Raw genomic sequence first — 21,913 nt, 5'->3', positions numbered from 1 at the left:
GAGATGAGCTTTAAATTCCCTTCCAACCCAAATCATTCCAGGGTTCCACGGCCTGGGAATCTCTGGCTCCGTGATTTGGGGTCTCTGCTCCCCACCCCGCTGCTCTTTCAGCACTTTGCCCCCCAGCAGCCGCCGTTTCCCTCCCGGCACGCACTGAGCACCGCCGCTGCTACCGCTAAAATCCCATTTTTCACTAAAACCTCCGGGTCTGGGATGATCCTGAATCCTCCCTGGGGAGGGAAAGGCGCATCTTTCCGCACAGCCTCGCCGAGGAGCTGGCATTTCACAGCAGCGTGTGGCGAGCGATGGCTCGGGCTGGCCACTGCCCTTGGGCTGGGCTGGGCTGTGCCGGCCGGGGGGTTCCCCTGGGGCTCAGCTTTTCCTCCGGGAAAAGCCTCTGGAACACGGAGGATTCGGGGGCAAACCCTCCCACTCTGAGAGGATGGGTGCAGGAGCTGACGAGGAGGACGCTGTGCATCCCTGACTCCCTGAGCATCCCGGGTTTGCCGAGATTCACACCCAAACCCCGCAGCCAGGAGGGTCCCTGCAGGGCCGGGAGAGCGCCAGGAGCCGCGGGGTGCCCGGGGTGCCCCGTCAGGTGCCCCTCACCTGTGCCCACACAGCCGCAGTGACACTGAGCGGCTGCCACGGCCACGTCCCGCTGCCGGAGGGGACCGAGCGCCACCGCCTCTGTCACCGCCTCTGTCACCGCACGGAGCCCCGGCCACGCAGGTGCGGCTGCGCTCCCCCGCTTCCTTTGCCCGGTTTATGACATGACAAAGGCATCCTCTAGCACCGTGACTGCTAAATTAAAGCGTTGTTACTAATTAGAGCTTTCAGAGCCTATTAACGAGTGCCATTATTCGCCTTGGAAGTGCCCCGACCGAGAGGGAAATTCCTTCCCGAGGCCCCCCGGCATCTGTGGCACCTGCCCCGGTGCTCGGGGGACACCTTTGTCCCCGCAGCAGGATGTCACCCGGGACAGGGCTGAGCTCCAGAGCCCCCAGGTCACCTCCCTCACCCGGACACTCGGGTGACCCGCCAGCACCGATGGTACCGGCGCTGGGTGGCACCGAGAGCATCCTGGCCCCCTCCCCAGCCAGGAGCACGGGAGGGCAGGGCGGGCATCCCATCCCGCCAGCGGGGTCCCTCCGCACGCCGCGGATCAAAGGGCAGAGCTGGGACTTTGAAACTCCAAGCTTTATTGAGTTGCTTCGGCAGCGCGGGCATCACACGGGGGGAGGCGGGAGGCGAGGCCGCGGGGGCACAGCGGCGGCCGGGGGAACGCTTGCTCCGCTCCCCGCGCCCCGGCACGGGCCGGGGGCTTTAGTTGGTGGGGTGGTAGGCACCGCGCTGGTGCCACTGCATGTCCCGGATGCGCCTGACCGACTGGATCTGGGGGTGCTGAGCGCCGAAGTCTGAGCTGTCCTTGTAGTCCCCCTTTTCAAACAGGTACTGGTAGCCCCGGTAGCCAGGGTACTGGTATCCCACCCACCTGGCAAGGCAAACGAGGAGAGGGGTCGTACAACACACGCGCCCCAGGCATCGCCCGCGGGGATGCTCGGGCACCGCCCCCGCCGGCCCCGGTACTCACGTTCCGCTCTGCACCCGCACGGACGAGACCTTCTCCTGGTAGCCGTGTGCGTGGAAGCTGGGCACATCGTCGTCTATGATTTCGATCTTCTTGCCGGTGAAGCTGGGGTTTTCGTACAGCACGATCTTGTGCTCCTGGCTGTCCTGCAGCCGGGAGAGCAGAGACGGGGCTCAGCCGCCGCCGGCCCCGCGGGGCTGGGCAGGGGGGGCAGAGCCCAGGGCTGTGGGGAACCCGAGGCCAGGGCGGGCACCGTGCCGGGGGTGCTCCGCATCCCTCCGTCCGTCCGTCCATCCATCCATCCATCCATCCATCCATCCATCCATCCATCCATCCATCCATCCATCCATCCATCCATCCATCCATCCATCCATCCGTCGGGCTCACAGAGCCGCTGCCTGCGGGCACTGCCAGACTTACCAGCAGACGTCCTCGGCTCTGGGGTCACCTGCCACCGCCCCCGTCCCCGCGCCCCCTCCGACCCCCCCACGGCTCCCCGGGCCCCGAGGGCTGGGGCGAGGGTGGCAGGAGGGGGTGCCCCTCCGCCCGCGGGGCTGGGGAGGGCGGGGGAAGGCTGGGGAAGACTTCTGGCTGCAGACCTTGGTCTGGCGGGTGGGTAGTGGCTGTCTGGGTGCTCTCACCACTTTGATGGGTCTCAGGGAAGTGATGCTGTCGCTTCTCCGGCTGTTGGTCCAGGAGTCCCAGCGGGGGTACTCCCCCTTCTCAAACACAAACTGCTCCCCTTTGCAGCTTGCCTGCTCGTAGCCCACCCAGCTGGAAGAGAGCAGGGGACGCGCTTTAGAGGGGGCAGAGGAGCGGGGATAGGCCGGGCCGAGCCCCAGCCGTGCCCCCTTCTCCCTGCCGGGACGGGAGAGGTGCCAGGGAGGTGCCAGGCGGGGCTGCGGTGCCTCCGGCCAGCAGTGGCATCTCAGGGCTTCCCGCTGTGGTGGCCGCCCATCCTTGGGCACTCGCGGGATCACCCGAATGTCCCAGCTGGGGTTGTGCTCCCACCAGCTGCCTCGTGGTTCTGGGAGCAGCACTGGGAACTCTCCAGGGGTTTTTCAGGGCTCTCCCTTGCCCGGAGAGCACCCACGGGGACCAGCAGGTGGGGAGAGGGCACAAACAGGTCCCAGTCTCACCTGTCCCTGCGCCCAGAGGGAGGGAAACCAAACTGCGGGTAACGCTGTGGTCTCTGCCCACACCCATACCCACACCCCTCCACTCTCCTGTCCAGGTGACAGTGCCACCCCCTGGTCACCCTCTGGGTCCCCCCGCTCACCTGCCGGCACCGGGCACTCTCTGGGGCGGGCTGGGCGAGCGGCTCGGCGGCGATGGCCGCGGGAAATCCGCGCTGCAATGCGGGTGTGGCAGCGGGGAGACCCCTCCTCGCCAGCCCCTCCCTCCCTCCCTCCCCCCAGGGCCCTCACGTACGGTCCGGAGTGCACCAGGATGGAGCCCACTTTGTCCACGCCGGCTTCCTTCAGGTTGGGGCAGGCCCCGCTGAGCTCATGGCAGCGGCCCTGGAAGTTCTCCTGCTCGAAGATGGCAATCTGGAAGGGAGCAGCACCTCAGCACGGCTGTCACCTGCTCCTGCCACCGCTACGGGGGCCACACGCTGTCCCCACCACTGGGCAGCACATCTGCAGCAGCCCAGACCTCTCCCTCTCCCAAAACTGCACCCCAGAGGCTTTTACGGAGCCTGCAGGTGCAAGCCATCCCCCTGAGGATGCAGGTCTCACTCACGGGTGCCCAGGAGGCCCTGACAGCTCTGTCCCAGTGCCCCGGTGCCCCTGGCCGAAGGATGGCCACGCTCACAGCGGGCAGCAAACAGCTCAGGGGCTCGGGCTGTGGCTGGAGCACCGCAGCCACCAGAGGGACACGGCGACCCAGACACCCGGGGACAGCTCGGGGACAGCACCGGGGCCACCAGCCCAGCACAGATCTCAGGGATCAGCGGCGCTGGGGACAGATCTGTTGTTTCTGCAGCGGTGGTGGGAGATCAGCACTTGATCTGTTCCCAGCTGTTCCACCTGCCCCGAGGCTGCGGGACGCCAAAAAATTCCCATTCCCCATCCCCGGGTGCTGCTGCAAAGGCTCAGCAGCGCTGCCGGCCGTGCTTGGCACCAGCTGCTCCCAGCAGTGCCTCCGGGTATGATTTGGGCACCCGGAGAGGCTGAGGGTGCCCTGGTCCCCCCGCAGGGCTGGGCAGTGTCCCACTGACCTTGGAGCTGGCTTGCTGCTGCTTGGAGGCTGGCATTTGGTGCTCGGAAGCCATCATCAGCTGGGGTGTCTGCTGCCTTGGGAGGGAAGCTCAGCAGGTTAAAATCTGTTAAATGCCCTGTGAGGACACGCTGGGGACCCTGCTCAGAGCCCTGTGTCCATGCCCCCCATCCTTACCCTGCAGCTTGCCCAGGGAAGAGGGTGGTGGGACCAGGGCTTGCAGCAGGATGGGCTCAGCCTGGGGGTGCCAGGGACAAACTCTGCTGAGGGCTGCTCAGCACCCCAAACCTCCCCAGGCCCAGAGCACAGGCAATGCTCCTTGGGACCTGCCCGGGGTCTCCAGCACAGGGAACTGTGAGCCCAGGCAATTCCTAAATCATTCCCAGTGGAGCCCAGGCCCTGTGGCCGAGCATTCCCGGCTGTCCCTGCCCAGATGGGCGTCCTGGTCCCAGGTGTGTGCTGGAAGGGGTGATGGAGAGAAGCACCCCAGAGCCAGCCCCAGCCCCAGGAGCCTGTGCCGAGCCCTCCTGCCCCAGCCTGGCACTGCCACTCCCGGGAAGGAGCCCCGTCCTCAAGCCCAGAGGGACCCTCAGTATCTGAGCAGCTCCAAATCGGGTGAAAACTCATTCCTGACACAAAGAACCGGAGCCGTGGCCGGGTGGGATGCCCTGCTTTGGGCTGCGGGGACGGGGCTGTCCCCGGCTCGGGCACCGGGAAGGGATCCCGGCCCCGGGGGTCGGCAGGAGGCTACGGCAAAAGAGAGGACAATAAATAGCAAAGTCTTACCAGTTATACCAGTACCCGCTTGAGCCAGTGACGGGCCGGGGCCGGGAGGTGGAATTTATACCGAGCCGCAGCAGAGAGGTGCCAAAACTATTTACAAAATAGTTAAAGCCCGATTCAAAGCGAGAATGCTGGATTAAACCCCAATGAAAACCAGGGTCAGCTGATCCGCCGCAGCCTTTGTCTGCCCGAGCACCAAGCCCGAGTTATTTCATTACCTGTCACATTCGAGTCACCCGCTTTGTCGGCTTGGTGGCGAGGAGATTTGGACTTTGCAAGCATCAGCCGAACGCGTGCCAAGAGCCGGGGCGGGCCGGGCCAACAAAGCCCCGCCAGCCCCGCTCCGGGGCCAGGGCCCTGATCCCCCCGCCAGCCCGGCAGCCGCCAGCGGGGCTGCTGAGCTCGGCTCTTTCCATGCGAGATAAAACGCCCCAAAGCGCTGGGCAGCGTCTGGCTCTGCCCGTCTGCAGCGGCCCGGGGCTGTGCCAGCACCGGGGGCACCGCGGGAGCCCCTTCCCGACACCGGCCCGGGGCGCCGGGGACAGGCAGGGGCTGGGGCTGCTCTGCCTTGCAAAGCTGCGGGGTCACCTTGGCCCCTCTGGCCCTGGATACTCCATCACCTGCAGTGGGGCAGCTCAGGGTTGGGTGTTGGGCTCCTTTGGGAGAAGGAGAAGCACCCCAGGGGTCCCTCGGTGACTCCAGGACAAAGCTGAGGTCACAAAGGGCTCACACGTCCCCGTGGGATGTGGCTGGATGGGCAGCACAGGGCTGGGGGTGAGGGCAGCAGCGCAAGCCCCCTGTGCTGGCATTGTCCCAGCAGCTGAGCCAGGGGCTGCACGGGGCTGGGGGCTGCAGCAAAGGAGGCTTCACAGAGAGGGGGCACTGCTGCTGTGCAGCACCCGCAGCCCCCTTCACCCCACAGAGGAGCTGGGTCCCCCCTGTCACCCCAGCAAGTGTCACCCAGCATGAACAGACCCCACACCTGCCCCACACAGCACCTCCCGAGGGTCCCACGGCAGGGGAGGGGCTGCAGCCCCCCAGGGTCACCCCTGCCCCATGGCCTAGCCCAGGATGGCTGCACAGAGTCACCCCCAGGGTGTTGTCACCAGAGCCCACCCTGGCAGTGACGTGTGTGGGGCCAATCCCTGGGCTCTGCAGCTGCCCCAGCTCCAGGTGATGGAGTCTCCAGGGCCAGAGGGGCCAAGGTGACCTTGCAGCTCTGCAAGGAACCCATCAGGCCATGGACAGGCCACGGTGTGATCCAGAGTTTCCAGCATTCCCAGCCCTGGAGTCCTCCTTTCTTGCCTGTGTCTCCTGCTGCAGCCCCACAGATGGACCCAGCACTGCCCTCCCCATCTCCTGGCTTAATCCATTCAGTCAATCCCGAGCCCTGGACCCTCATGGATCTGTCCCAGGTCCCAGTGCAGCCCTGCAGCCACATCCCATCCCCTCAGCAGCTCAGCACGGCCCCAGTGATCCCCTCCCTTGGCTGGGCTGGTTTAGCTCACCCCAGCCCTGGCTGTGGCAGCCCCAGGGACTGTTCTGGAAGCAACCTCTGCCTCTGGGGGCCAGGCCCTTGCCTTCCACAGCCACCAACCCCTCTCCAAAGGGAAAAGCTCCTGGGAGGTTGCTCAGGGACCTGCACAAAGCCCTCAGGGGGACTCAAGCTCATCTCCCATCTCCTCTCAGCCCAGTGTGTCCCCAAGTGTGGCCCCTGGGGAAGGGCAGTGCCAGGGCAGCTCAGTGTCCCACCAGCACCCTGTGGCAGCCCTGAACCCCCTACCTCTGCCCCTAGGACAGCCCCCCCATGGCAGAGCTCATTCCCGTGGGAGAAACCACCCCAGGACTGTGGGAAACTTCCTTGGGGACAGGCTGGAGCCCCTGCAGGACGCTGAGGTTGGGCACAGCCATCCCACCACGGGATGAGCACAGGGCCTGGCACCACCCAGGGATGGCAACTCCACATCCCCCCCGGCGCCCTCCCTGCCCTGGGACTGGCCAGCAGCCCTGGGAGCGGACAGGAGACGCTGTGAAAAGGGACAGAGGTGCTGGAAAAACCCTGACACGGCAGCACCAGGGGTTGTTTTAGGAAAGCTGCAGCCTTTATGTAACACTGCAAACACTGGCACTCCCCGCTCTGCCCTGTGCGGGGTTTGCTGGGACGGCCCCAGCCCCATCCCCATCCTCATCCCCGTCCCCATCCCCATCCCCATCCCCTCCCTCAGCCCCAGGACCAGGCAGGCCCCGGCAGGCTCCAGCTCAGAGCTTTATTGAGGTTTTTGCACAAAGAGAACACCACGGTCACGGCAGCAGCAGCGGGGGGAGCCCTGGAGCGGCCCCGGCGGGCTCGGGCCCCCTCAGCTGTTCTCGAAGGAGCCCCGCTGGTGCCACTGCTGGTCCCGCACGCGGCGCACAGACTGGATCAGGGGCTGGTTGGCGTCCCACTCGTTCCAGTGCCGGTACTCGCCCTTCTCAAAGACGTGCTGGCGGCCCCGGTACCCGGGGTACTCGTAGCCCACCCACCTGTGGGGATCAGGGCAGTGCTCAGCAGTGCCCACCCCACACCCACACAGCCCCCGGAGCAGGGGCAGCGTCCCCATCCCTGTCCCAGTGTCCCCATCCCTGTCCCACTGCCCCCATCCCTGTCTTAGTGTCCCCATCCCCATCCCAGTGTCCCCATCCCCGTCCCAGTGCCCCCATCCCAGTGTCCCCATCCCCATCCCAGTGTCCCCATTCCAGTGTCCCCATCCCTATCCCCGTCTCAGTGCTCCCGTCCCAGTGTCCTCATCCCCGTCCCTGTCTCAGCGCTCCCATCCCCATCCCAGTGTCCCCATCCCCATGCCCCCATCCCAGTGTCCCCATCCCAGTGTCCCCATCCCCATCCCAGTGCCCCTGTCCCCATCCCAGTGCCCCTGTCCCCATCCCAGTGCTCCCATCCCAGTGTCCCCATCCCTGCCTGCCACAGCCAGGTGATGCTGCCCAAGGCCACTCCTGTGTCACCAAGTGCCACAGCACAGGCTGCAGTGCCCAGGTGGGAAATGCTGTGTGCCAGGAGGGGATGGAGAGTTCATGGAGAAGGCACCACAGCTCGGGTGGTGGGTTAGGGCAGGGAGCCATCATCCAGCCCCAGCGACATTGCCATGGTGCCTGTTACTCCTTGTGGGCCAGGGAAAAGGTGGCAGCAGGGAGGGGACAAGGGACACGATGGGCACGAGCAGCACCATGGGAGCAGAACCATGGCCCCTGCCACCACCCTGGGGAGACCAACCACAGTGCCAGGGGCAGGAAGCTGTTGGGGTGCCCCCTGTGTGCCCATCCTTACGTTCCATTCAGGGCCTTGACGCTGGCCACCCGGTCCTGGAAGCCGTGGGCCCACAGGCTGGGCACGTCGTCATCCACGATCTCCATCTTGCGCCCGGTGTAGCCCGCGTTCTCAAACAGGTGGATCTTGTGGTCAGCGCTGTCCTGGGGGAAAGGGCGGCTCAGGGGCTGTCCCCTGGTGGTCCCCAGCACTGTGGCCACCCCAGCACAGCCCCACTCACAATCTGGAGGGGCCGGATGGACATCAGGCTGTCGCTGCTGTGGCTGTTGGACCACGAGTCCCAGCGGGGGTAGTCGCCCTTCTCCAGCACGAACTGCTCCCCAGCATAGGCCTGGCGCTCGAAGCCCAGCCACCTGCAGGAGCCCAGGGTCAGGGGGGTGCTCTCCCTGCCAGCCCCCGGGGCTGCTCCACCTTCCCCACCCCAGACTTACGGGCCAGACTCCACCTGGATGGAGCCCACCTTCTCCATCTCCTTCTCGGTGATGTTGGGCAGCTCCTCTGTCAGCTCACATCTTTTCCCCTGGAAATTCTCCAGCTCGTAGATTGTAATCTAAGGTGGGGAGAGACCCTGTCAGCCACCACAGTGGGGGAACACCCTAGGAAATGGGGGCAGCAGTGATCAAAGGGCTCTGGCAGTGTCCCTCCATCCCGGCCATCCTGTGCCAATGTCACTCCTTGCCCGGCAGAGCTGGGTCCTGCCAGTGCCTCTGACAGAGCTCCAGCCAAGGGTGTGTGTTCCAGCACAAGCTGGAATTCTGTCCATGACAGGCTGAAAAACAGCTCAAACACAGCACTGGAAACTTGAAAGGTTTGGGCTAAGAGAATTCCTGAGCCATGGGCTGCCTCTCCTACCCCCAGGCTGGTCATTGCTCATTATCATTTCCTTTTCACTGCTCCCTCCAGATCCAACCATCCCCTTGCCCTGGCCTGGCACGAGCTCTTTGTTCAGTGTTTCCTTCTGAGCCCTGCCAGGTGCAGAGACCCCAGTGCCTCCCCAGGCTGCCCTGCTCTCAGCTGAGCTGCAGGATGGGCTGGAGCCAATCCCAGTGGCCAGAGCATGGCATGGGGCAGGGCCAGGGTGCCCAGCACCATTCAGGGACCAGTTGGGTCAGTGGGGTGACCAGGCACCCCCTGTCACTGCCCCAAAGGGGTCCCAGCTGCAACACCTGAGTCTGGGACAAGGGCAGAGCCTCCTACACACATCACATAATGGGGGGCTCAAGGGACAGAGGTGACATCCAGCTTCCTCAGGAGCCTCTGTGCACCCCAAAGCAATCAACAGCCCCAGCTCCTGGCACTCCTCTCCCACTGGCAGGATCTGCTCCCACCTCCAGCCTTCCCTTATCCAGGAGCAGCTTTGTGGGAAGCTCTGCACCCACCACATCCTGCCCAGCTGATTTACCTTCAACCAACCTATGAGCTGAACCCCAACCTGCAAACACACCTGGGGAGGGCTGAGCTGAATCCCAACCTACAAACACACCTGGGGAGGGCTGAGCTGAATCCCTACCTACAAACACACCTGGGGAGGGCTGAGCTGAACCCCAACCTACAAATACACCTGGGGAGTTTCAGTGCCTGGGCCCACAGCTGATCCTGCTGTGTGGGGATGCTTCATCTCCTGGATTAAACCCCTGGGCAGCTGCACAGCAGCCTGGCCAGCCAATGTCCTTGGCAGCCACGCAGGCAGGGAGCAGTAGCAGCAGCAGCAGATCCCCAGCCCCAGCTGCTTCCCAGCCTGCAGCTCCCCAGGCTCAACACCAGAGCAGGGCCACCACCCACTGCTGCTGTGGGAGAGCTGGAGGCCACTCCTGTCCCCAGCACTGGTTCCAGCCTGGCATCCCATAGCTCCACCCAACATCCAGTTGTCCCCAGTATAGCCCAGTATACCTTGTAGGTGCCACCTCGCTCGCCAGCACCCTCCCCAGTCGCCATCTGCTCGGGGGGACTTTGCTGCTCGGTCATTGTGCCTGGAAAACCCAAATTGCAGGAGGTTAAGGCGGGAGGGACCAGGATTTACAGCTGATAATGAAACACAGAGGACGAAGCTGGCACAGAACAGGCAGCAGGGGTTAGCACAGACCCCAGTGCATAAATCCCCAGGGATGTCCAAGCTCTGTTATCCATCCTCCTCTCCCTCCTGCACACAAATCCTCACCCAGGCACCCAAAGGACTGGACTGAGCCACATCCCAAGGGACACAGAGCCCTCTGCCCAGGGCAGCTCACCCAGTTGCCACTGAACTCCCATCTCACAGCCCCGCCTTTGTCCCCAGCAGGAATTTCTCAGCTTCCAGCTGCTGACATCTTTCCCCACAACATAAACCTGACACCTCTCCCTTGCTCCAGCATCCCAGGGGACACCAAGCCCGGCAGCTGGAGCTGCTGTGCTGCCTTGGCCGGGGAGGGGATGGCAGTGAGAGCCCCCTCTTCACTCTCCAGGAACATCCATGAAACTCTGCTCCAACATTGGAACACGCCACGCCAACAAGGGGCTTAAGAGACGAATAAAGGAGCTTGATAACATCCTGAATCAAACCCTGCAGCTTCACTTCTCGCCAAACCCCGTGCGTCTGACTCAGACTCAGACAACACCAACTCTTTGTGGAGGCCCCTTTGCAGTCCCAGCAGTGCTAACCTGTCCGTGTGGTTCCGCTGTGCCGGGCGGCGCGGGCGGCCCCGCTATTTATGGGGTTGCTTCTGACCAGAGCAGCAGAATTCGCCGGGCGGGCGCTGATGCAGCAGCTGCGTCCACGGAATTCCAGCCATGAGATCCCGGCTCAATAGCGCGGGGAGCGCGGGCGGGCCATGGAAACGCCACCCCGATCTCTCCCGGCCATCCCTCGCACACGGGCCGCCCGGTTTACAGCAGATTAGCGGCCAAACTCACATCAGCACGTTCACGCTGCTTCTTGCCAGCTTCTCTGGAAAACTCTGCCATCAGCAGTTCGCCAGGGAGGGTTTAGCCTGGAAACGGAGCGCAGCACGAAGCAAAAACCGGGCAAAACGGCCCCAGTCGTGAGGGCTCCGCGCAAGGTGGGACACCCAGGTTCCTCAGGAGCCTCTGTGCACCCCAAAGCAATCAACAGCCCCAGCTCCTAGCAGCCCTCTCCCACTGGCAGGATCTCCAGCCTCCCTTATCCAGGAGCAGCTTTGTGGGAAGCTCTGCACCCACCACATCCTGCCCAGCTGATTTACCTTCAAGCAACCAACCAAGCTGAACCCCAACCTACAAGCACACCCGGGGAGGGTTGAGCTGAACCCCAACCTACAAGCACACCCGGGGAGGGCTGAGCTGAATCACAACCTACAAAACACCCCTGGGAAAGTTTTAGCCTGGAAACTGAGAGCAGCACGAAACAAAAACCGGGCAAAATGGCCCCATTTGTGAGGGCTCCATGCAAGGTGGGACATCCAGGTTCCTCAGGAGCCTCTGCAATAAACAGCCCCAGCTCCTGGCACTCCTCTCCCACTGGCAGGATCTGCTCCCACCTCCAGCCTTCCCTGTCCAGAAAACTCTGCACCCATTGCTTTGTGGGAAGCTCTGCACCTATTGCACCCTCTCCAGCTGATTTACCTTCAACCAAACGAGCTGAATCCCAACCTACAAACACACCTGGGGAGGGCTGAGCTGAATCCCAACCTACAAACACACCTGGGGAAGGTTTAGCCTGGAAACTGAGAGCAGCACGAAGCAAAACCCAGTTAAAATGTCTGTTTGTGAGGGCTCCGTGCAAGGTGTGATGCAATGCTGGGGTCAGCTCAGCATTTCCAGAGTGGTGTTCTTGCTGGAACTTTGGCCCTAAGCAGGTTCTCTCCATAGAGTTCCATTTCTTTGTCTGCCCCCAGTCTGGCTCCCTGCCCAGCGTTTCCCAGGAACAGGGTGGGAACACATCCTGGGGTGTGTGATGAGGCATTTCTGGAGCCTGGCACAAGGGTTTGTGCATCTTCACATGCACAGGGTGATGTAAGGCATCAAACTGGGAGCACTTCACACCAGACACCAAACTGGGAACATTTCACTCTGCTGGTAGCAGGCCTGATTCCCTCTTCACCTCTGAGAGTCCCCTCAGACCCAAACCATCCTGATTCCTCAGGGAGCATTTTATTCAGCTGCACATATCCCCATTTACTACGGCCCTTGCAGGTTTTCCAACCTGCTCTGAGTGTGGCTCATCTTGAAACCAACAACTACCTGCTAAATCTTAACTGAAATTGCCAGAAAAGTGAATCCACCAACTGAATGGGAGAGGGATGGAAACCTGTCCTATTGTATGTGTTAGAATGAGGCCCCTCAGCCCCACCCCATCCCTGGCCTTGCTGGGTGATGCTCCAGGCCTGGTGTGACAGGGATGACCCAGGTGTCTCCAACTGACTCTTCCTCACTCTGCCCATCTGTGGCTCCTGATGAAGATTTGCTGTCCCCATCAGAGCTGTGCCACAGCTCCAACAGGCACAGTCTGAGGAGGAATGGATTCATTTCTGTCTCACCAAACACAACATCAGCTGCCCCCAACAAATCAGAAACACAGAATTTCCTGTGCCGGTCCCTTCCTTCCCAGCAGCCCCATTCACCGAGCTCTGCCACAGCCTCAGGGCCCTGGATCTGCCTCTCCCAGCTCTCCACGCTGTCAAGGCAATTCCAAAAACATGACAGAAGGGGCACTGGATCTCCTTGATGCCTCTCCCAAACAGACCTCAATTTCCTCTCACTGTCAGCCTCTTAAATCCCTTTGAAAAATGACTGCTGGAAAATAATTTTTTTTCTTTTTGTTAATACCTGGCAAAGCTAAATTGGAACTGTAATGGTGCAGAACAAAATAGAGCAGCCAGAGTATCTTTATTCCCTAGGAAACTGTCTAACACAAAATACAGGATTTCTATCACACTTATCTATGTGATTTCTATCTATGTATTTATTGGGACCCAGATTGACAGACTCTATAGGGCTATGTGGAGCAACATAAAAGCTTTATCTCCACAAGAGCTCCTTCAAAACCAGATTTGATACCATTTTATTTAATATGGAATGAGAAAAAAACATAAACCACCAGACCTTGGCTTTCCTCCTCTACCAACCCCACCAGAAGTTATTCCAGATTATATTTTTGCAATACATTTATATTTGAGTGAAGAGGACAGCTATGGAACAGCTCACCACCAGCTGGGGAAGGATCCCCACCCTCCACTCTCTCCACTCCCAGGGTGAGCCTGGACTCTGCAGCCCTTGCCAGAACCCCCTAAATCCCTTTAAAGCTCCATAGAAGTGGTTTCATAGAATCACAGGATTATTTGGGTTGGAAGGGACCTCAAAGCTCATCTCATTCTGCCTCCCTGCTCCTCCAGCCTTCCACTAGACCAGGTTGCTACAAACCCTGTCCAACCTGGCCTCAAAAGCCTTCACACCTCCTGAAAGTCCATTTTTAAAAGGAATTAAAGAAAATACCTGTTTTTCCTTCTCAGCACTGGGCTGAAGGGATGGATCCAACACTTCCCTCACTTGGCTGCAGCTGCTCTTGCTCCAGTGTCCTTCAGGGAGGTGCTGACAGGGAGCAGTTATGGTGACAGCTCTGGATTTCACTGGAATAGTTTGTTTTACCCCCAGAGCTGGCTTGGGGACAGCAGTGACAGCTCTGGGAACTCACCCCAGAGGTTCTGTACCTGGATACACCTCGTGAGGCAGAGCAGCACCCCAGAACTGCCCACCTGCCCCTGAAACACACCATCCCTGCAGAAATCTGGGATTTGCTGCTCCAAACCTGCTACAGGTCACACTTTGTATTCCCAAATCTGCCCCACGTGCGTTTCAGTTTGCAAACAAGGAACAGAGTGAAACAAACTTCTGTGGGAGTGGAAAGGGGATGGTGTGTGGGGGTTAAGTCCTATGGAATAAAGTTTGGGGATGTCAAAGGTTGGAAAACCAAGCATTGCTCCTTTCTCTGCAGGAAGCGAAAGGCTCTGGTGGATGAGGAACAAACTGAAGATTCGCAGATGTTAAAAAGGTGAATTTGCAAACAGAAAAATAAAAAGGGAGAAATCCACAATTGGTAATTCCAATAAAAAGCAGTGGAGTAGCTGTGCAAGTCCCTGACACAACACCTGGAGCAGGGACTGCTGGGGATCACGAGAGGCAGGGCAGTCAGAAAGTGTTCCCGAATTCCACAAAACACATCACCCCACCTTTAAAACCCAATATTGATGTGGCTTTTTAAGCAAGCAGAAACAGCTGAGGAGCTGTGAGGGGAGAGATAAAGGAAATTACAGGACCTCCATCACCTTCAGCACCACTTTTTGGACAAGAGCTGAACCTGCTCCAGGGCAGGATCCAGGAGTGGAGGAAGCGGCACATCCGAAGGAACCTTGGAGCTCACTTCCATCTCCAATAAACAGCAGGAAAAAGCACATGGCAACAAAAGTGAAAGCACAAAAAATTCCAAGAAGCATTATTTGGAATTAAAATAGAATTATATAAAGTGTATTACAGTCTGTTCTATCATTTAAGAAGTAATAACATATTTATATATCTTTTATTACAGAGCGATAACCCGAAGAGAAGGAAGTCGATATTTAATCCATGTACAATATAAAGAAATAACAGAGCAGAAAAAAACACTTTCCCATTCAACAACATTCTAAAGATGCTCTTTAATTAGACATTTAAGCATTAAACACTTCTCAGTAGTAGGTTAAACTACTCAATACAGTAATTTCAGTGCATTGTCCAAGCAGATGTGGAAATGCAAACACATTCAAGGGCTGTGTGGAAACCTCGTGTCAATCCCCTCAGTTTCCTCAACACAAACAGTTACAGAATTTCTGGCCTAGACCAAGAACCAGTAAATCCTCCAACTGCTGGGAACACAAGACTGTCACCTGTGGAAGTGGAAAGTGCAGCCTGTGGGGATGTTCCTGTGAGCAGGGACTGATTTCTGGACATGGGAGGCCCTACCTGATGTGAGTGAGAACAGCCACCATCCTCCTCCTCACCTGCACCTGCTGCTCAGGCTGCCCCAGGTGAGTGTCACACACCGTGGAACCCTTGGGTGCTGCCACAGGAATATACCCCAAAAAAACACACCAAGAGTCACCTTTTCCACCATCACCTAAAGGAGAGGGAAGGAAATCTGTGCAAGGTTTTAAAAGGAGCTGGGCAATGGTGGTGGCTGCACCGACACGGCCCATCCCAAAAATTCCATCAGAATCCTGGGCATCACTGCTCTGTGGGGAGCAGAGGGGCTGCCATGAGAAACAGAGCAAAGCAACAGGGGGAAGAAGACTTTTACATCAGACAGACGTCTCCATCTCATCTCCAGGGAGCACAGGAGCTGCCACCGGAATAAATCCGGGAGCGAGAGATGTGCAGATGGGACTTGTCTCCTGCCATCCTGCTGCTATTTCATCCTGCTGCTATTTCCTGCAGACTGGGACTGCAAATCCCCCCCTGTGACTCCTCCATGAGGTGAATTGGCACATGGTTTTGGCAGCTCCAAGCCTGACAGACATTGGCCTGGGCAGGCCCCATGGGAGCCGCGCTCCCGAAACGCTGATTGGGAAAAAAAAAAAAAAAAGACAAAAAGGAAAAGGAGCTGAAGTGCTGGTGCTTTATGGTTTGTATCCAGAGGAGGCCCCTCAGCAGGACGTAGGGAGTGCAGCCCAAGGAGCTCTGCCAGGTGAGGAGAGCTCTCCGCTCTGCTTTTCCCTCTTCCATATTTTCCTGGTTCAGCCTGAGGAACACCTGGAGTCACCTCCCTCCCTGGGCTACCGCACTTTTAAAGGTTATTTACTGAAAGAGCACTTATCTGGGGCAAGAATCGAGTCTGTCCTCCATGGCCATGGTGGTTGGTGGTTCAGAATGAGTGTCCAGAGACAGGGAATATCTGAGAATTAGGGATACCCAAACACCCGTGTGGTCCAGGAGATCTCTACTCTGCTATCAGCACATCTTGCCAAAGGAAAGACAGGAAATCATCTGAGAAACTGAAGATCACATTTAGGTTATGCCACAAAATCAGCATAAAAATAAAAACTTAAACCTGGTATTTACAGATTAACAAATAAAAATATGAAGTGGGACTATCTGAACTGCTATTAAAGTGACATTCAACAATTAACTGGAACCCTGATATGAGTGTAACATCCTCCCTCTTCCCTTCCTTTTTTGTTATAAAAACAGTATTTACATATTTTTACTTTTTTTTTTTTTAAAGAGAACTGGTTGACATTATTGCTTGATCCTTTTTAGGAAAGACATTCCAATGAAGCAATTATCCACATGCTGACAAAACACAGAATATACCACTTCAAGAGTGACAAAAGTTAACATTTTGTTCATCTAAAAATTATCTCCATCTGCCAGGTCAGCAGATCACATGTAAATACAAGCCAATCAAAAATACATTTTACAAAAAATAATCAAGTTTCCTTTTTCAATATGGCAGTAAACATGATTTGTTCTTCCACTCTCACCTTCCACAAATTTCATTCTAAATAGGAGCTTACTATTTGTTCACCAAAAAAAAAAAAAAAAAAAAAAATTGATTAAAATTATTATTTTCATAAACAAACACAAAGCCCAGCCAGACGCAACTCCCAGAGGTGAACACCTAGCAAGGGGAGTTCCCTGGATCACAGCACTCCCAAATATCTGTTTTCCAAGACCTTCTGAAGTGCTAACCGTGACCCAGGGGGGTTCTCCTGGCAGGCAGCTCTGAAGTGCCACTGTCCCCCCTGACCTGACAGACACAGCTTTGTATTTGACTATGAATTGAAGCAGCTTTTCTCCACAAAACAGGAAGGCACCATGCACAGAGCAGTTGAGGCAGGAAGCAAACAGCAGCAACATGACATGGGGGTTTAGGTTCAGATGAGTTAAGGCTTCTGTTAAACTTCTTTATCTTCTCCTAGTTAGAATCACTGTCTGGAAAGGAAAACAGAAGGAAGGGTGTGATATGGTTAGCTGGAACAGGAAAACTTTAAAATGTGTTTTCTGTTGTTGTGCCACCTTGGTTGTGTCTATTTAATGCATTAAATGCTTAAGAGCCACCCAGAATTGTGCTGAAACCACACAAAGTTTTCAAACTTTGAAATTCCAACAGAGCGAGGGTTATGGAAATCAAATTAAGTGCAGAGAATCGGTGGAACTGTGACTGGGAGTGGAGGGGCAGCAGTCCCTGTCATCCCTGGTGCACAGGGCAGGGTAAGGACAGTGTTGGTGGGGCCAGAGGGGTGACACCAACACAGCACAGGAAATGTGAGTTTGTCACTGCACACCTGCACCCAGCAAAGCCCCCCTTCCTACCCAAGTACCTTTTCAAACCTGATTCTCATAATGGCTCTGTCTCTTCTTTGATTTCAGCTCCTTCAGCCACTGAGGAGACTTTTCTTCTGACCTAAGATATTAAAAAAACAAAAAAACCAAAACCTCTTTATTCTTTCATTATGAAAACTCCCAACAGAAACAACAACAACACCAACAAAAAAGGAATGTACAGCTTGTTGCATTATTTTTTCCTTCCACCAAGAAGAGCTGGGATTCTCTCACCTGTCCTCCTTTTCCACACTGGAGGGCAGCACTCTGCTGCCGGGAGTGCCGAGCTGTGCTTTGGGGGATTTGAAGAGCTGAGCAGAGCTGCTGTCACCAGTGCTCTCAGACTCCTGTCTTTTCCTCAGCTGGGCCTAAATATAAAAATAAAGAAAGCCTTTTAAGCCAGCATCCAGGCTTTTTTTTTTTTTTGGAATGCAGCACAGATCACTCCAGATTTATAAAACCAAAAAATTCCCTGAAATGAGTGAGGGGATTCCTTATAGAACACCTGCAGGTACTGAATTGGTGAGGATTCCTTATTAAGCACCTGCAGGTACTGAACTGGTTTACCTCCCACCTACTGGGCTCTGCCTGAGCTCACCTTGAGAACAGAGTGATCCATCCCTGGGAACACAGGCAGTCTCTGGGCTTGCACAGAAGATGACCTCGGAGTGTGCTGGATCTTGTCTTCCTCCTCAGAATCTTCCTGTTGCATAGTTTTCTTCTCTTCTAATTTATTGTTTAAAAAAAAAAAAAAAAAAAGCAGAGGGGGAAACCATGAGCTGGCTTTTCATCTTTGCCTCGTCCAACATCTCTTCCTGCGCTCAACCAGGAATGAAGGGCAATATTTAAAAAACACATTTTACCAACTCCTGGCTTCACACCCAAGCTGACCACAACCAATTACTCCAGGTAGCTGAGGGGTTACCTGTGGAATCTTTGAACATCCAGCCATTATCTGACTCTTCTGTCAAGGAGAACCTGTTCTCCAGGTCCAGCCCTCTGCTCCTGCGCAGCGAGTGCGACGCAGGCGCCCGGCACCGGCGCTTCTTGCTCAGCTGCACCCGAGTCTTCAGAGCACTGGAGTCCAGGACATCTGTGTGCTGCACAAACACACACCTGGGAATGAGCCCCAGCTCCTCCACAGTGGAATCCCAACCCACTCGATTGCATTCACCAATTAAAATGGGTATTTGTCTGATTATTATTATTGTGGTCACTTAAAATCATAGTAAAGAGAGTGTATGATGAGGACATGGCACTTGGTGACTAACTGGGTGTAATCCTTTGATCTCTCTAGGCTGTGGATACCTGTGTTGCATGAATAATTTGCACCAAATTAATATAAAAATAACTGCAATAATCAGGAGTTTAGTTCCTATAGTGTTTTATGAACACAGGCCTTGCTAGCTGGTAGCAGCTGAAGGCAAATCCCAAGACTGGGATCTAAAAAGAACAACTACACAAAATTCCCCTGGAGAGCAGAGCTGCAACTTCCCTGCCAGCCACAAACACTCAAAGCCACTCACCAGCAACAAGGACACTCTAAGTTTAGTGTCCCAGCCTTCAGAAACCTTCTGTGCTCAGTCATTTCCAAGACATCCAATAAACAGTAACATTTATAGAGCAAAATAAGGAGCTGTAATTTATTTACTTGCTTAAAGCAATGTGCTTTTACAGATTTGCCTGTAACCACCAAATATCCCTGAGCCTCCCCTTCTCCAAAAGATGTGGGTTTGTTCCTTTTTTCAAAAGATTTCAGGTCAGGAATAAGATACTTTTCACACAGCATTTGCCAGCTGCACTCAGAGCTACTAATGTTTTACAGAGACACCTTTAGTGGTCCAGGGACAAAACAAAACCTTCTGCAAGTGTTAAAACACCATGTGGATGTGGCACTTGGGGACATGGTGGTGGTTTTGGCAGTGCTGGGGGAACAGTTGGATTCAATGATCTTAGAGAGATTTTCCAAACTAATTTCTTGCAGCACTAGACATCATTAACTGTGTATGGCCAGGAACTCCTGGTTTTACACCAACTGCAAGATTCTTCAACATAAAAAAAATCCTTTAAAATGCAACTGTGAGCTATTATGGAAACCAATTGTAAATAAGAAAAGTATTAGTGAAGGTCCTTACAGCATTAAATCTGCATGGCTGACAGCACAGCAGTCACTGACTTGTTTGTGTTATTTAATTATGCTTCCAATATTCATCTCTGGAAGTGTCCAAGACCAGGTTGGATGGGGCTTGGAGAAAATCTGTTCTAGAGGAAAGTGTGGATGAGGGTGGAACTGGATGAGCTTTAAGATCCCTTCCAATCCAAATCAGTCTGGGATTCCATGATTGATTATCCAAGGCCAGCAGCTTTATGGAATCTCTCAGAACCTAAACACCACAGAGACTTAGAAGAACTCTGTAGTTTTGATCCTAAACTTTTCAGCCAGGAAAACATCTGGCAAAATTCAGAGTGGAAAAGGCAGGGCAAAACTGGTTGCAAAGTTTCCAGAAGGAACTGGGGAGGGCTTAGCTGAGGGAACACATGATGGCAACTTACATCAATGAAGGAGAAATAACTCTTGTCCTCAGGGAGCGTGTCCCCTGCAGGAGGCACATCAGTGCCATCAGTAGAGTCCATGTCCGTGCTGGAACGGTCCAGGCTGGTGCTCCTTTGCTCTTTGGAGAAGTCATGGTGCTCAGGCAGGGAGGGAGGCTCTGTCTGCGAGGACAGCGAGGACGGGTGGCTGCCCGCGGGCTGCTTCCGCCCCGACACCACCTCATTGTCCAGGGAGGGAGATTCTCCCACAAAGCTGCAAGTGGAGCAAATGGGATCTGTGAGAGTTCAGGGCAAACAGAGACCTGCAAGGCCAGGCTGGATCACACATGGTCAGCAGGGGTTAAATAAAAGTGGAACAGAAAGTTGGAGTGCATCCCTTCTGCAGGCGCAACCCTTGTCACAGATATGTTTTATGAAAAATCCTTCCCTTAGCATTTTTTCTCGTGAGAAGCTGAGAGGTCTCAGGAACAAAATGTGAACAATGGTTATCTGCTGCTGTGGAATGCAACAGGTGCATCTGGGATTGGGCTCATGTGGTTGTTTCTAATTAATGGCCAATCACAGCCCAGCTGGCTCGGACTCTCTGTCCGAGCCACAAGCTTTTGTTATTCATTCTTTCTTTTTCTATTCTTAGCCAGCCTTCTGATGAAATCCTTTCTTCTGTTCTTTTAGTATAGTTTTAATGTAATATATATCATAAAATAATAAATCAAGCCTTCTGAAACATGGAGTCAGATCCTCATCTCTTCCCTCATCCTAAGACCCCTGTGAACACCACCACAAGCCCTCACCCCTTGGATTCATGGTGTCTTGGGGACTGGGGTGGATTCCACCCAGCCAGAGGAGTTTTTCCTTCAGGAATGCTGGAGCTGAAGAGAGCTGGGCACCAGGTGGCAGCCTAAGGCAGGGCTCCATGGGCAAAGCTTTTCCTGCCTCACCAAGGAGGGCAGCAGCCCCTGCTCCCCACTGCTGGGATGCTCCCAGTGTGTTCCTAAAATTCCTCCCGTGGCCTGGACTGACAGGAACGAGCTGCAGGGTCAGGTCTGAAAGCTGGACACAGTTGTCTGCCTTTCCTTGAAACAGGAAGACTACTGTCAGTAAAAATTGGGCTGCCTTGCTTCTAACTCCCAGCTTGAAAAAAACCCAAAACTTAAAGCATTTAGCTCTGATTTTTTTTTCTCCTCTTGATAGACGTGATTTGCCACTAAGCAGCATTTCTTGGGCACATATCTAGGAAAACTGTTCTAAACCTAAAAACCCCGTGTATATATCAACATATGTACATCTTTTAAGCAATAAACCTCAGTATTTGGTACAGCAATCCCAGGAGAAAACCACTTAGGAGTTCTCTGCTGGATAACAGCATTCCATCAGCACCAGCACATGGCACAATGTCCAGTCTGGCAGAGCAGACCCTGCCCAGAGGGTTTCCAGCACACAAGCAGAGGGAATGCTGCTTCCCTCCCTCACCAGTGGGCCCCAGGATAATTAAGAATGGCACTAATGAGCTCTGGGGGAAAGTTTTTGTCTAGGGTTTTTGCTTCAAATGGCATTTGGTATCTGCAGCATTAGGCTTTAGAGCCACTGCAGCATGGAAGAATGGAGAGAGGAGGGACAATCTGCAGGACCTTTCATGGAAATTAAAGTGTGTGTTGAAAGGATCCTGTTGGATTTGAATATCTCCAAAAAGTCTCTTCCCTGCTACATCCCAGGGCTGCAGCTGATACAATTCACTGAGGTTTTTAAAACTGAAATATCTGAGAGCAAGATGTGATAGAAATCCAGCTGAATTAACATTGATTGGTGGTTCCTCATTCCCAAACCTTCCAAGAGAATTTTCCTTTGGAGTTTCTGCACAATTACAGCCCCATACACCAACCCCCATGGCACAGCTCATCCCCAAATGTGGGAAGGATTCCTGAAGTCCAAACGCAGTTATGTGCAGTGAATTCTTTCCAGAACAGCTAATTAGGGGGAAAATTCCCTTCAGAGAAATGAAACTGAAAACATATTTTCAGTTCTCATTACTGAGATGTATCATGCACCTCTTTCTATTACTTCATTAAGATTTTAGGGTTTGCGAGCATATCCATGAGCTGCCCCTGATGCTCCACAGGTACATTTACAGACACTTCTCT

General features: G+C 55.3%; 3 protein-coding genes across 7 annotated transcripts in view; all 3 read right to left on the bottom strand.

Moving 5' to 3' along the window:
- Positions 1-1,185: 1,185 nt before the first annotated feature.
- On the bottom strand, positions 1,186-3,883 carry CRYBB2 (crystallin beta B2). 2 transcript variants are annotated; one of them, XM_036393626.1, is made up of 5 exons: positions 3,813-3,883; positions 3,023-3,141; positions 2,191-2,365; positions 1,595-1,737; positions 1,186-1,495 (listed from the first exon to the last, which is right to left on the bottom strand). In XM_036393626.1, exons 1-5 carry the CDS (start codon positions 3,867-3,869, stop codon positions 1,327-1,329), a joined length of 663 nt encoding a protein of 220 aa, XP_036249519.1. In that variant the 5' UTR covers positions 3,870-3,883; the 3' UTR covers positions 1,186-1,326. The 2 variants fall into 2 exon arrangements, with proteins under 2 accessions (XP_036249519.1, XP_036249520.1); XM_036393627.1 differs by having other exon boundaries at positions 2,233-2,365.
- A 2,964-nt stretch (positions 3,884-6,847) lies between these two features.
- CRYBB3 (crystallin beta B3) lies at positions 6,848-12,375 on the bottom strand. Its single transcript, XM_036393628.1, has 6 exons — positions 10,554-12,375; positions 9,807-9,886; positions 8,348-8,466; positions 8,137-8,269; positions 7,917-8,059; positions 6,848-7,117 (listed from the first exon to the last, which is right to left on the bottom strand). Exons 2-6 carry the CDS (start codon positions 9,879-9,881, stop codon positions 6,952-6,954), a joined length of 636 nt encoding a protein of 211 aa, XP_036249521.1. The 5' UTR covers positions 9,882-9,886; positions 10,554-12,375; the 3' UTR covers positions 6,848-6,951.
- Positions 12,376-14,368: 1,993 nt separating this feature from the next.
- Positions 14,369-21,913, bottom strand: part of KIAA1671 (KIAA1671 ortholog) — a 65,414-nt gene continuing 57,869 nt past the window's right edge. For all 4 annotated transcript variants that reach the window (XM_036393168.2, XM_036393171.2, XM_036393170.2 and 1 more), the window contains 6 exons: positions 19,776-20,028; positions 18,148-18,322; positions 17,821-17,948; positions 17,457-17,590; positions 17,222-17,304; positions 14,369-16,832 (listed from right to left, as the gene is read on the bottom strand). In XM_036393168.2, coding sequence (XP_036249061.1) covers positions 17,226-17,304; positions 17,457-17,590; positions 17,821-17,948; positions 18,148-18,322; positions 19,776-20,028 — 769 coding nt within the window. In that variant the 3' untranslated portion in view covers positions 14,369-16,832; positions 17,222-17,225. The remainder of the gene's footprint in view (positions 16,833-17,221; positions 17,305-17,456; positions 17,591-17,820; positions 17,949-18,147; positions 18,323-19,775; positions 20,029-21,913) is intronic.

This window comes from Molothrus ater, chromosome 18, assembly GCF_012460135.2.
Source record: "Molothrus ater isolate BHLD 08-10-18 breed brown headed cowbird chromosome 18, BPBGC_Mater_1.1, whole genome shotgun sequence".
Lineage (NCBI taxonomy): Eukaryota > Metazoa > Chordata > Aves > Passeriformes > Icteridae > Molothrus > Molothrus ater.
Note: the sequence above shows the minus strand (reverse complement) of the source record. Positions and strands in the feature narration are given on the sequence as shown.

What these genes read in the sequence shown, in the direction of transcription:
- CRYBB3 (XM_036393628.1), bottom strand. Translation starts at nt 9,881, where the DNA reads ATGACCGAGCAGCAAAGTCCCCCCGAGCAGATGGCGACTGGGGAGGGT. An exon ending in ATCCAGGTGGAGTCTGGCCC is followed by an intron (nt 8,270 to 8,347) that starts GTAAGTCTGGGG and finishes GGGCTCCTGCAG; the next exon opens with GTGGCTGGGCTTCGAGCGCC. An exon ending in CCATCCGGCCCCTCCAGATT is followed by an intron (nt 8,060 to 8,136) that starts GTGAGTGGGGCT and finishes CCTTTCCCCCAG; the next exon opens with GACAGCGCTGACCACAAGAT.
- CRYBB2 (XM_036393626.1), bottom strand. Translation starts at nt 3,869, where the DNA reads ATGATGGCTTCCGAGCACCAAATGCCAGCCTCCAAGCAGCAGCAAGCC. An exon ending in ATCCTGGTGCACTCCGGACC is followed by an intron (nt 2,366 to 3,022) that starts GTACGTGAGGGC and finishes GCTCTCTTCCAG; the next exon opens with CTGGGTGGGCTACGAGCAGG. An exon ending in GTGCGGGTGCAGAGCGGAAC is followed by an intron (nt 1,496 to 1,594) that starts GTGAGTACCGGG and finishes TTGCCTTGCCAG; the next exon opens with GTGGGTGGGATACCAGTACC.